This window comes from Periophthalmus magnuspinnatus, chromosome 14 (genome assembly GCF_009829125.3).
Source record: "Periophthalmus magnuspinnatus isolate fPerMag1 chromosome 14, fPerMag1.2.pri, whole genome shotgun sequence".
Classification (NCBI taxonomy): Eukaryota; Metazoa; Chordata; class Actinopteri; order Gobiiformes; family Gobiidae; genus Periophthalmus; species Periophthalmus magnuspinnatus.
This window is the reverse complement of record NC_047139.1, coordinates 30,186,327-30,200,871: the sequence shown is the minus strand read 5'-3', so window position 1 is coordinate 30,200,871 and position 14,545 is coordinate 30,186,327. Positions and strand designations below refer to the sequence as shown.

General features: G+C 34.5%; 2 protein-coding genes across 2 annotated transcripts; both read left to right on the top strand.

Moving 5' to 3' along the window:
* The first annotated feature begins 1,979 nt into the window (after positions 1 to 1,979).
* On the top strand, positions 1,980 to 7,065 carry si:ch1073-15f19.2 (T-cell surface protein tactile). Its single transcript, XM_033979104.2, has 7 exons — positions 1,980 to 2,074; positions 2,291 to 2,626; positions 3,191 to 3,294; positions 3,755 to 3,911; positions 5,517 to 6,104; positions 6,608 to 6,722; positions 6,798 to 7,065. Exons 1-7 carry the CDS (start codon positions 2,011 to 2,013, stop codon positions 6,937 to 6,939), a joined length of 1,506 nt encoding a protein of 501 aa, XP_033834995.1. The 5' UTR covers positions 1,980 to 2,010; the 3' UTR covers positions 6,940 to 7,065.
* Positions 7,066 to 10,776: 3,711 nt separating this feature from the next.
* On the top strand, positions 10,777 to 12,289 carry LOC117381007 (uncharacterized). The gene is made up of 5 exons (XM_033977841.2): positions 10,777 to 10,871; positions 10,939 to 10,960; positions 11,052 to 11,176; positions 11,353 to 11,402; positions 11,846 to 12,289. Exons 4-5 carry the CDS (start codon positions 11,373 to 11,375, stop codon positions 12,287 to 12,289), a joined length of 474 nt encoding a protein of 157 aa, XP_033833732.1. The 5' UTR covers positions 10,777 to 10,871; positions 10,939 to 10,960; positions 11,052 to 11,176; positions 11,353 to 11,372.
* Positions 12,290 to 14,545: the final 2,256 nt, after the last annotated feature.

Here is a 14,545-nt window from a genome sequence, read left to right as displayed (position 1 = left end):
GACCTATTAGCATATCCTATTTGCAAAAATAATGGCAGTAAATGACATGTGACTCCAAAATATTTATTAAATAAATGGATTCAAACAAGAATTTCAACAAAAAGTTTGGTTAATACAAGATAAGGTAAGGTTAGGTTTACTTTATTGATCCCTCATGAGGGAAATTCATTCTATGCATTTGACCCATCAGTGCACAAGGTTGCTGGTTCAATGCCTGGACCACACCAGTATCATCTGACACACTTTGGAAATAGGGTGAAGAGTAAATAGTGGCCTGGGCAGCTGTCAGAAAATGAGAATAGCATGCTGGGCAGTCGCATAGAGAGGTGGTCATGATTAAGAGGTGGTCGTGATTAAAGGCAGGTACATGGGAGGCATGTGCGCACAGTGGCGAGGGCCATTATCACTGCTTGTGGCTTTAATAATATTCTGAGACTTAAAAAGAGCAACAAAATAATATATAATTGGCTTAATATTTCTGTACAAGGACACAATAATGATGCTTTATAATGATGAACTGTGCTGTTATACACAAAGCCAGTGGCAGTATTTCATGCTCAACTCTTTGAAGAATTAATGAATCACTTGCTTTTAATTAAAGAAATAATGTGACTCTTCTTTCCTTTACAACAAACAACTTCATTAAAATAACATCTTTGCTGATGAATGTTTCAGTTTTATTCTCATGTTTTGTCTAATTGAAAGAATTAGTGTTGAAATGAATTGCACAAAACCTTTTTGAAGGTTTATGTTTTAAATATTTATATGAGATGGTAGGAAGAATAGCATTAGCCAGACTCAAACTCAACAATAAGACAGCACATAGTTCTATTCCAACAATGAACTAGAAATAACTGTACTAAAAAGTCCACTACGTAACCTTTCTGGTGGGGGGTTATTTAGATATGGGTGTTGTTTTTATTGCTTAAAAATTCTTTGGAAAAGAGCTGTCTCACTTCTCCATACTCTCCTGAATTGTAACTTGACCTGCTGGTGGTGTTCCCTACTTTCCTGACCTGTGTGGTGCCTCAGGGGTCAATCTTGGGACCCCTGTTGTTCAATCTCTACATGCTGCCATTAGGCTAGTTAATACGCTTCAATAATGTGTCCTACCACAACTCTGCAGATGACACTCAGATCTATGTCTCACTGCAGCAGGTGAATATGGACCAGTGGATTCACTCTGCCACTGCATCCAACAGATCAGTGTGGATGTAAAACAACTTTCTTCTCAGACAAGACTGAAGTCATAGTCTTTTGGTCGACAGAAACAAAACCTCTCTAAAACTTTCAGAACAGGTGAGAAATCCAGGGGTAATAATGGACTCAGACTTGAACTTTAACAGCCACATCAAATCAAACCAGCATCTGCAGCTTTTTACAGAATCAAGGGTATAGTGTCCAAATCGGACTTGGAGAGACTAATCTATTACTTTGTGAACACACCGTGCTACAAAAACATTTGTCTTGCCTTCTGTGCATGGAGACAGATAAGTTTAATGCCATACTGTGGCACATCCAGGCAAATCATTAACATCTCCATGGTGACCTGCATATGAAATGAAGTTGAATAGCCAAAACCAAACTTTCAATAAACAGTATTTTCCACAAAAAGCACTAAGCAAGTATAATGCCATTTGGCTCTTTAGAAGATAGTGCTGTGAGAGTGCATCTGTGGTTGTTATGTAGGTCAGGCTGAACTGCTAAAAGTCAACTTCAGAAACAATTCCTCATTTTTTCGTAACAGTGTATATATTCCTGGTCCAAGATTAAAGTTGCAGATTTGTAAGCATTTTTTGCATTTTTGTAAGCACAGATAAGATAGCCTATCGGTGCTGATTTTAAAGTTTTAAAGTAGTTCATTTTGGATTTGGTGATTGCTACAGAGATAAACCACTACCTCCTCCGTCTCTCAGTTTGGTTTCCTGTCTCTGTGTTTCTAACAACCATCCCTCATCTTTGCAGTTACTTTTGTTTTTTCCTGTGCACGATTATGACAAGAACTCAAAAATGACTCAAAGAAGCACTCTGAAAACAGCTTCTTTTCTGCTACTTCTGGCCTCCATTACGCAAGGTAATCCTGGTCTACATGCATTCTCTTCCTCTTGTAAAATACAGGATGTTGTGGGTTTTAGACCTGTATTGGCTATTGGAGCAAAAGGCTGTCTCAGTACAATGCTATGATGTTATCCGCTTCAGCCCCAGTGCACTGAAGTATCTAATATCAACTACAAAGTGATTTTATCTTCTCACTTTCTGTACTTACATCACTATCTGATGTGTTTGACAGGGGATGTTCCGGTTTTCCATTATAAAACTAAAGAGGCATTGGTGGGTCAGAATGTCTCTTTACCCTGTTTTTTGGAAAACATTAGTGGTATCACAATTGTGAGCGCTGAATGGAAGAACAGTTTCTCAAAGTTGGCTCTGTACGTTTCAAATTATGGCCACAAGATGTTTTCACCAAATGTGACTTTAAAAACTATTTACAAGGACAACAATACACTATTAGGCACTCGTTTAGAACTTCAGAACATAAGCAAGAAAGATGCTGGCACCTACACTTGTGACATTTCAGCCTTTCCAACTGGATCTCATCAGGGACAGACTAAGCTGAGCATCAAAGGTGAGGAAAACACAACTTCCCATGTTTTTTATATGCACATTATGCACACATGCCATCACAGACCAGTGTAAAATCAGTGCTTTGTCCACTGCATGAGTTACGTGTTACTCCTGGTTTCATCACAGCTCTGCTCCAGCCTAGATCTCACACTGTACCATCTCTGTGAAAATGTACTGCTCAATGGTTGCAAAAGAAAAATGAACAAAAATCTAACATAGCCAACATGTTATGTATTACAGATTTAAAAAACAAACAAAACAAAAAAAAACTAACTAACAAAAACAAAGCTATGCTATGCTACTTAACAGTTAATTTTGTGATAAATGTGATAATATTTTAATAGTCTAAAAAATGTGATTATAGTAAATATGATTTTAAATATGGGGCATTCAATTTGACATTAATTTGACTAAGGAAGACTAACCAGTTATTATTGCAAACATTTACAAACAAATCTATACCTTTTGCCACATTCACTTTAAGTGCAGTTGTTTTCACATCATAAGTCGCTCTTATGATGTGAAAATATAATGTGACTCTTGTATTTTTTTTTTTTTCCCTCAGATAAAATTGAGTGTAACAGGAACAGCAGCATTGAAGTCCATTTTGGGAAAAATGTGACCATTCACTGCCAAGAGTTTAGTAACGTTACATATACATGGACCAAGGTACGAGAAGAAGTGGTTATAATAAATATCACCATGGCAATGTATGGACATCCAAATATGTCACTAGTTAAATTCAAAATTCTAAATATATTTTCTAGAGTAGATTTTTTAGACAGAACTATGAAACATGTATTGCAAAAAGTATTCAATATGTAATTTTAAGTTTCATTGCAAGCACACATTTAAATAACATATATCATTCTGTGATAAATATGTAGATACCCACTTTGTGTAAAGTATATTATATATGTCTTTTTATTGGTGCACCTGTTTTCCTCCTCTATTTACACTTCATCCAAGTTCAATCCATCTCTTATTTGATTGCAAAGGTTTTGACCCACTTTTATAACCTGACACACCGTTTTCCCACAACTGTCGTGTGAAAATGCATTTCTTTCACACTGTATGACATTATACTTTAAAAGTCATTCTCCAAAATCAAATAACAATCTTGCTACAGGATGAGGTGGTGGTTTCAGACAGCTCATCTCTGCACCTGCAGTCTGTGTCTGTAGCCAGCGCTGGTCTTTACACACTCACGGTTCACACAGGAAACAGCCTTCTGCAAAAAGCATTCAACATCAGTGTATCCACACAAACCACATCCTATTGGGCAGGTGAGTTCTGTTCTCTCAGCGTAAGCCAATATGTCTGGTCATATTTAATTTCAGCATTTCCTTAGGGCAGCATTAAGATTCAAGCAGAGGGCCATAGTGTGAAGGAGCTGGACGGGAGATGATAGTTTGAGAAGTTTCATTATTATACTTTAGCAGATCCTATTTATTCTTTTAATTGGGTAAATGGAAAACGGGGACATTGAATGGATTCCACAAGCGACTGATCACACTATGAAAAAGTTAACTTGCAATTATTTGACAAATTGCCCAGTAGGGAAAACTTTGCAAGCTGCTTTAGTTTTGGCAGAACACAGGAAATAATGTGCATATAAACTAAAAAAAAAAAAAAAAAGCCCCACCAGCGTCCAGAGTCATATCTTGCCCATTCCATTTCCTGTTATAACAGACAAGCAAAGATCTAACAGCAGAACAGACAGTAGCATTACAGCATCCTCTGTTGGACATAAACCAGTATCACAACCTGAATAAAAACTGATGCAATTATTAAGGATAAACAGAAAAAAACACATTAAAAATAACAATCTAATGATGTTTGTCTGAAAGCTAAATCCTAAATAACATATATAAAGATACATTTAAGCATATTTGTGTAGTTTAGTTTAGTTTAGTTTTTTTCCAAAGAGGTAGAAGATAAGACAATTACTTTTCAAACACATTATTATTATTATTATTATTATTAGGCCCGAGCCTGGGACTATGTCCCGGCGAGGGACTCATTAAAACTGTGTCCGGAGCAAGGAAAATGGCAAAAATCAAGTAGTAAACACGCCCCAACGTGGCAGTGAGTGGTGTCAAAAATTAGAACTCGACGAGCTCTAATTGTCACAAAAGACACCGAGAAAAAATAACGACACAAATGCACATTTGTGAGCTGAACGCAATAATATGCAAATCAAGGCACTCTCTCACAAAATGGCTCTCTAGCGCCCTCTTCAAATTTCATTTTCAAAAATTCGTAGAAGACAATCGATTTGTCGTGGACTTCAGAAAAAATTCACAGGGGCCTTATTTGTGATGGGGCACAATGTGAGAAAGTCACATGACTGTAGCTGTTATGGTTTAGGAGAAAAATAATGGGTGGAAAATGCGTTTCCATTATTATTATTATTTATTATTTTGGTTGGCTCTTTGAAGCCATTTTTTGACCCCCTTTTAATGGTATGCAAAAAATGACTTTGTCACAAACATTTGAAATTTGGCATGGACATCCCTATTGACATACTGAACAAAAAAGCCAATGACAATATACCTCTATTTTCAAAGGTGTTGCCATGGCAACATCTGACATTTCTCATTGAAATACATGGGTTTTGGTTAACTGGGATGAAAAATAATTACTTTGTCATTGTACACACATTCCTCTCATCATACTTTGATTTTGGGGGGAGGGGTGATGTAAGCGGGAACGAAAGGCAGGATCTTCACTGTGGCCTGTATCCCGCGGTCGCAAGGGGTGGCGAGGGCCTTTATCACTGCTTGCAGTTTTTATTATTATTATTAGTAGTAGTAGTAGTAGTAGTATTGTTGTTGTTGTTGTTGTTGTTGTTGTTGTTGTTGTTGTTATTATTATGTTTACTTTTTCAGATGCTTCAACTCTGTCTCCTCACAATAGCAGTAGCAGCAATGAAAATGGGACCACCAGATATTCTTCTGTCATCACCTTTGCAACAGAAAATACACAAAACACAACAGGCAGCACCATGTATAATACTAGTCTAAGCTACACCCAATCAGAACCTCATAATACAACGTTGAGTTACAATGGATCAGAGAGTTTTGCTACTGTGAGCACTGTAAGTCAACATTTCAACCAATCAGAGGCCAGCACAGGCTTAAGTCAATCAGAAACTTACAATACAACCCTAAGGTATAATCATTCAGAAAGCTTTGATACTGTGAGCACTGTAAGTCAACATTTCAACCATTCAGAAATATTCAACAGAAACATGAGTTACAATCACACGGTAAAAATCCACACAACTCAGCCATATGTGAATAATACAAGTAATGTTTCAATAGTTTATGATTCTGCTCCAAATGAGGCAGAGCATCCTTCAAAAGCATCCAAGTCCACCACCCCTGCTCCTACCACATTCTTGGGGACTGCAGGTGCTACATTGCCTTCCAGACCTGGACATACTACTTATACCTCAGATGTCACGGGCCAACAAGGTAAAGTATTGTTGTGTTTTACTGAAAAGCAGAAGCATGTTTAAATTTGTGCCGCAGTCGACCAAAACAATGCAAGGTCAGCTAAAGATATGGCCTGTGCAGAAAGTAAAAGTAAGTAAAAGGGAGAAAGGCAGGACTAACAGCTCTCAGAATGATTAAGTATCTCTATGATCTGACCACATACCTGAACCAAACTGCACTCATAACATCTCAAGTTATATACTACAACAGGTATAAATTGATATCTGAATCTGTTATCATTATCAATGTAAATCCCATACATTGATAAGTAACACCAGGTATTTAATTTAAAAAAGTATTGGAGAGAAAGTGCGCCTTAATCTCATTAAAATGAAAGTAAAGGTGTGTGTCAAAGAGGAAGACTAGCTCTGCTGCTTCAAAGCAAACTATTCACATTGTGTTTGAGTTTACATAACTATACTGATATCAGAGATGTAGCTGTAAGTCTTACCTCAAAGTGTATGACATTTTTTGTCTTCCAGATCCAGCAGACAGTGAAGGGCGGAGCCATTTGGTTTTGGCACTGATTATCATTGGAAGCGTTTTACTGATCATTGTAGCTCTCATTATGTACAGAAGAAGAGTGCTCAAAAAGAGGTTACTTTTGGAGTTTAATGACATGAGCTTAATGGAGTTTTTTTTTTTACCTATAATTTTGTGTTCTCTTTCTAGGGATGATCTTCCTCCTCCCTTCAAGCCCCCTCCTCCTCCAGTGAAGTACACGGCAGTCAGGAATCCTCCACAGTTTTTTCCCACTGACAGGTGTAACTCTGTAACAATGATCAGCATGGAGAAGAGACACTCTTTTGTTTAAGAAATGATGCATTATCACAACCTGAAAAAGAAAATAATGGGACATATGATGAAGTTTAGTTATAGGCTCAAAACCACGCACTGTAACAATGTGTTCCAAAATAAACCGCAAGCAATATTATAAGAATATGTACATGCAAATAGTTTTATGTTTTTATCCATTTTAGTATAGATTAATATGTGGTTAACAACTGAATAATCTTAGCACTTTCATGGATTTGCACTGTTTCTTAATAGTTTCTTTTCAGAATAGATATTTGTATTTGAAGTTGTGTATAAGTTATACATGCGTGTTTATTATTATTATTATTATTATTATTATTATTATTATTATTATTATTATTATTATTATTATTATCATCGTTTTTTTCACTTTTCTTTTTTCAATGTTGGTAAATAGTTTCAGCAAGAAATTTGTTTTTGGGAGATTTAAAATAAACAGATTTCAAGTTGCACTATTTTGTTTTTTTCTATAATAAAGTGTTACAAGGTGTAACTTAAAGATGCAATGTAACTTCTGTTGGAGGGTCCACCACTCACTTGTCAGCAGCACTGAAACTGCTTTTATCAAGGTTACAAATTACATCCACCTGAACACTAATGGGAGCAAAGTCTGTTAGATCTGAGTGCTGCTTCTGACACTGCTGATCATGGGATCCTCTTACAGAAAGTAGAGGACTGGGTGGGCATCTCTGTTACTGCACTAAACTGGTTCAAGTTTGATCTAGAAGAACTTTGTTTAAAAGTGGTAACTGTGTCTCAGATCACATGGCTTCGAACTGTGGGGTGCCCCTAGAGTCAATCCTGGGACCCCTGTTGTTCAATCTCTACATGCTGCTGTTAGGCCAGTTAATACACAGCAATAATGTGTCTTACCACAACTCTGCAGATCACACTCAGATCTATGTCTCACTGCAGCAGGTGAATATGGACCAGTGGATTCACTCTGCCACTGCATCCAACAGATCAGTGTGTGGAGGAAAAACAACTTTCTCCAGCTAAACTCAGAGGAGACTCAAGTCACCATGTTTTGTTCGACAGAAACAAAAAGAAAGAAAGAAGGTTGGAAATTGAAGGGTAATATAAGACTCAGACTTGAACTTTCACAGCCACATCTAATCAATAACATCAGCTGTTTTTTTAACATCTAAAACCATTCCCAGAATAAAAGGTATAGAGACTTGTTGCATTTGTCTCCAGTAGGTTAGACATCTGTAAGAGCCTGTTCACCCTGTAAGACACCTGCAGTACATCCAGAACGCTGCTGCTCGGGTCATGACTAGAACCAGGAAGTACTTCACACATGCATCCTGTGCTCAGTGGCTTAGAAAATAAACTTTAAAGCAATATGAGACACTGAGATGACCGCGCTGTACATACTGGTATTGTGGCTTTCACTTGTCTCAACAGTGATTTAGGATATCCTGCCCAGGGGGGTCATTGAGTTTGTGTAATGTAGGTGCTTAAGTTAAACCACAAACCACATTCTATATGTAAATAAATATGAATCACAGTTTGACCTCATAAAAAATGCATATTTTTCAGAGCATTTTACAATACTACAGGCTCCACTACATAAATGACATCACTGTCATGTCATGCTTCCAAACATGTGATATGTAAACTGCATGACAGATAGATAGTTAAGGGTAAAATGTGGATTACACAGAGGAACTGAGGTTAAGGTTAATGTATATTTTATTGTATAGTTTGTCCCCATGGAGAACTTTGTTTACTATATTTGACCCATTTTTTAATTCTGCCGATTCACACTATCAGGAGCAGTTGGGGCTGCAGAACAGCAGATCTTTAGTTAAACTTGATGAGGACTATATGCTGGGGAACTTTTTCCCTATGTGCATGTTTTAGGTTAATGGGGTAAACCAGAGTGTTCTGGAGGGAATCTATTTATTTATTCATTTATTTATTTATTTACTGTCCGACCGACCACTCTGAGACAACATGCAAACTCTGCACAGAGTGGCCCTGCTGGTCTGGGAGTTGAGCCCACGAGTCATGACTCTTTCTCTGAGGCAGACAGACGAGATCAGCCATTTCCAAAGTCTGCTGTGCCATGCCCCCCTTATCAATCACACAGGGCCCCTCTAATAATATTTGACACTACATTTGAAAGAATATGTAATGTTAATATTTCTATGTTAAAACATTCATGTGGGCTTAATACTAATATAAAGAAATAAAAAGTGATATCTTATGTAAAGTTGATTTAAAACTCAATTTTATTTCTTTCTTGTTGTGTGAACAACATTTGGGGGGGGGCCCGTGCAATGCTTCTGAGGCCCCCCAGACACTCTTGGATGTGATAATTTGGACATTTTAAATTACAATATTCATTTAAATTCACTTAATAAAAGAAACAAGTTCACTGACTTCTGCATTAGAAAACTGTGGCACATTATGTATATGTGTATGGGTTTGGGTATATATAATATAATATATGTATGTATATATACTTTTTATTTTTACATGTATGTATGTGTGTGTGTGTGTATATATATATATATATATATATATATATATATATATATATATATATATATATATATATATATATATATATATATATATATATATATATATATATATAATATATATATATATATATATATATATATATATATATATATATATATATATATATATATATAGATAGATAGATAGATAGATATATAGATAGATAGATAGATAGATAGATAGATAGATAGATAGATATAGATATAGATATAGATAGATAGATAGATAGATAGATAGATAGATAGATAGATATAGATATGTATATAGATATGTATATGAGCATGTTTGTATGTATATGTATTTCTTTTCCTTTTTATATTTGTGTTAGTATTAGTAGGTATGTATTCAGTTTGTTATTGTAAAATATCATGTAAATAAATAGTTAAAAAAAAGAAAGAAAAGAAAACTGTGGCACTGACTTCACTATGGCGTCACCATAACAGAGAACCTGGAAGTGTCGCACCTCTGATGGACAACTGCACATCACACTAGTGAGCGACGCTGCCGAATCCTACACATATCACAGATTAAGAAAATAAAATTGGAGAGCACATGAAGATTACTCAAACAAGCAGGAATCATGACTCAAACACAACAAGAAGACGAAGCAAGTGTAACGTGGTTAAAAATTCTAAAAAGTTAATTTTGCATAGGTCTTCTTTAAGAGATGTGCAAATCCTTGCATCAGTATTTACTCTTATCTTTCACATGCTTGACCTTTAAAATAGACAACTTTTTTAAATAAGCAATGAGACAAAAAGGCAAAATGTAGCTTGTCTCATCTTGAATAAGCATATTATTACAGATTATATTTTTTTCATATATATATATATATATATATATATATTTTTTTTTTTTTTTTTTTTTATGACAAAACTTTAAATTGAAAATTGATACACTTTGAATTGCATTTGTCTTGGAAGTGTGAGCCTCAAAAGGAGGTTACACTGTTTCCTGTTTGTAACTGAACAGCAGTGTGTATAGAAAGTAAAAATAGACAGTGTCTAAGAACACCTTTACTATTCCATACAGAGATGAACTGTAGCCAAGAGAGAGATACAAGAATTGAGCCTAACTCACACCAATGCAACATGACAGGTAGGAAATCTGTAAATCATGTTTTTGAAAATGAAAAGGGTTGTGAAAATGAAAAAACATTACGATGTTAGGTGGACTCCCTCTACTCCTCACGCAACTGACTTAATGTCAAAGAAGTAGTGATTATCTGGAAATCAGAAAAAATGCCTGACTTGTAACACACAGTTGATTGAAAATGTTTTTCAGAGTGCATCTTTATATGGCTGGCTCTGCTGCTGCTTTCTCTGGCCCTGCTGGCCTCGCTATGTCTAAATTTGATACTGTGTTTGCTCAGATGCAAACGGTCGGCACAATGTGAAGGTATGCCTATTACATTATTCTAGTTTATTGTTGGCCTAATTAACAATGTATACACAAACTTTTTCAGATCAAAATTCGTCCAGACATAGGTATGTTTTATTCTATATAAACTGAGTCTGCACGTATCTCTTCACTCTTATTTTGACTGTTCTAACTGAAATACACAATTTCCATATCAAGTCTGCCAGAGAGCGATGAGGCCTATCCAGCAGATACAAACAATGATGCACCAGAAGAAAATTCTCATAGTGTTTGTTTGCAACAGGAAAATCCTATTTATGGCAACATTATCACCAAAGACACAGGTAAAAACTCATACTAGTCAAGTTTATCGCAGTATGAGAGAATGGTTGAGGGATTATTTTAGTTTATCTTAGTGATTTTTCCCCCTTTTTAACTTGTGCACATACATTTCAAGGCTATTTCAAATGAAATGCATGATCTATTCAGAAGTGTTTGAGCATGTCATTTGTTTGTTAAGGTTCTGTTGTTTATGAAGAGATGACAGTGAGAGCAAGAGGTCGTGCTGAGGTAAATATAAGACTAGCAAAATATTAAATTATATAAAATGCCCATTTATATTTTGTTTTTACTTAAAATGCAAAAATTGTTAGTTTACATTATTTAGTTGTATGATTTTAAGTTTTTTAGTCTGCATCGTGTTTTCTAACTACGCACAAAATGGTAACTTTGAAATGTCATTTTGAACATTTTTTTTAAATTCACATAGGCATGTATAACATTTATGTTTATGTTAAACTCCACCACCAAGACAAGATGCATGCAATGTGCAGATTTAGCACATGTTGACCAGATGTTCTTTCAGAACGGAAAACACATTGCAGCAGGGATGTTTTGTGGTCAATACAAGATTTTTCAATAAGCTAAAAATAACTAACCACGTAAAATCTGTCAGAGCAGAAAACTACTTTCAAAACCTGAACAATAATCTCCAAAATCTTATAAATGTGCAGCCTGTAGAGTCTGATCTGAATTATGCATCACTGGATCTGAAGTTAGCCAAGAAACGTAAGAAGAGGCAGAGTCATCAACAAGGCCAGGTCCCAGCACGAAGCTCTCCTCCAGACCAGCTCCAGAATGACCTCACTCCGCCTCTTCTTCTGGGAGAAGAAGACGTGTGCCTCCCTCTGAGAGACCACAGCCCCATGGTGTCCCACAACAGCATCTACCTGAACAGTCAAGAGATCGACCTGGACAGAGACGACAATGAGACTGACCAATGTACCATGCACTGGCCAATGCATGGAGAGAAAAGGGCCATGGGATGGAAGATAGAACAAGAAAGTCAGGATGAAGTTGGCAATGAAGAGTCGGGCAATGATAGAAGGTCACTGGATATACACAATATGCAAGATGACACAGATCACATTGTGAGATCTGATGATATGAACAGATGATATGAACAGTACTAACATGTGATTGTCAAATTATTATTATTATTATTATTATTATTATTATTATTATTATTATTATTATTATTATATTATATTATATTATATTATATTATATTATATTATATTATATTATATTATATTATTATTATTATTATTATTATTATTATTATTATTATTATTATTAAGGTAACTATACCAAAGCTGCAAAAAATATTGAATTAATAAAAACTATAGTTGCAGTGTTATCTTCTATACGGGGTGTAGTGACATTTGTGTACTTTTGTGGTTACTTTTACAGTTTGTGCACCAGGCACATTTTAGCAGATTTATTTGGTGGAATCATTACAAAAATATAATATGTATAATATGTACAAAAATATAATATATAATATATATATATATATATATATATATATATATATATATATATATATATATATATATATATATATATATATATATATATATATATATATATATATATATATATATATATATATATATATATATATATATATATATATATATATATATATACGGGGTGTAGTGACATTTGTGTACTTTTGTGGTTACTTTTACAGTTTGTGCACCAGGCACATTTTAGCAGATTTATTTGGTGGAATCATTACAAAAATATAATATGTGTAATATGTACAAAAATATAATATATAATATATATATATATATATATATATATATATATATATATATATATATATATATATATATATATATATATATATATATATATATATATATATGATCATAAAAGCTCTCGTGTGCAATTCAGTTTGAAAGTATAGATGGGTGTTGTTTTTTGTTTGTTTGTTTTGTTTGTTTTTAATTGAAAATTGCACATCACACACGCTTTTTTTTTGTTTGTTTGTTTTTAGTGCAAATACACAGTAACAACAATAAGTGTTATAGCCAGGGAGGATAATGTATATACATTTTAAGATAAATACAATGAGCAGTATTCTACTGTTTTTAAAGCCTCTGTGTTATTACAAGGTCCAGTAGTTTTTAATATACAATCCCATTTCTTTGTAAACTACATTAAAAGCAGGTTTCTTGTTTGCAAATGTACATATTTATATTTTTATATAAAGTACATTGCCATAATAATTACAAGGTTGAATATATACCATTTATCTTTGCTGCAACTCCAAATATGATATGTTTGTAATACATTTGATCATTTCTGCATAGATGGGTTGGAATAAACAAAGTCACTTCTTTCCCAAAATTTAGTTGTAGAAGAACAGTTCCAAAATAAATGTTCCACAGTTTCAGGACTATAACATTAAAGCACCTTCTGAGGTTAGATGTCGTCTGAGCCATTTTATGTTTTTCTCATAAATTTTAAAAAATTGTTCTTGTTCATGTTATTTGAGTTGTTCCATAAATAGCACCTCTGAGGTGCGAAATTATCCTTGTACATCAAACTCTGCACGTTGCGTTATGACATAGAGACAACTGTAGTCCAACCGATCTACATTCTCCATCACATGATGCCCTCCATCCATTTTCATTGGCCCAAACTGTGTAGTGACTCAAAATGGTTAGTTACTCTGAGTGTGCATGTTCGTAACAATTGAAAAGCAGGTCTAAGTGAAGTCATTTCTCAAATAAATGGCAGATTTTGCATTCTTGGACTGTGTAATTTTATTTCCCTTTCTAAGAAGGCATACCAACAGAAATGTCATATAGAGCTTGGCTTTTTTGCAGGAGGCTGTGGCATGGTTCATGGTTTCCATGACTGGTACTAGTAAAATAATGGGGTGATTGCACTTTCTTTTTTCTTTTGAGGGCAAAAAGGACATTTTACTGTACTTACAGACTTGATATTTTGCACATTTTTTTATTTTCAGAAAGTTGGTTATTCTTGTTTGCTGTGTGTTTAATAAAGAAGTGTGAATTGTAGTTTCTGTTTTTCTTTTTCATTTGTATTTCTAGTTCTATGGCTTTTATTACAATCATGACAAAACTACAGCTTGCACACTGTGAAATAACAGGTTGTACTAAAAAAAATGATGCATAACACATTCCTTAAGGGGGTAAAAGGGGTGTTTTAATAGCAAAAAAATCCAGGCAAGGAAAGATTTATTAAAATTCCCATCAGACCTTGAAGGGTTATGGAAATTGTTCATGTGGAAAAGTCAAGAAAATCAAGACCTCAGTTTTTTAAAGAATGAATAACAATTAACAGATTTTTTTTGATGTAATGTATTTTTTTTAAATGTAATGTATTCTATTGTT

Coding starts and splice junctions, on each gene's coding strand:
- si:ch1073-15f19.2 (XM_033979104.2), top strand. CDS start 2,011: ATGACTCAAAGAAGCACTCTGAAAACAGCTTCTTTTCTGCTACTTCTG. Junction 2,075..2,290: donor TCTGGCCTCCATTACGCAAG/GTAATCCTGGTC, acceptor TGTGTTTGACAG/GGGATGTTCCGGTTTTCCAT. Junction 6,723..6,797: donor AGAAGAGTGCTCAAAAAGAG/GTTACTTTTGGA, acceptor TTCTCTTTCTAG/GGATGATCTTCCTCCTCCCT.
- LOC117381007 (XM_033977841.2), top strand. CDS start 11,373: ATGACAGTGAGAGCAAGAGGTCGTGCTGAG. Junction 11,403..11,845: donor GAGCAAGAGGTCGTGCTGAG/GTAAATATAAGA, acceptor ATAAATGTGCAG/CCTGTAGAGTCTGATCTGAA.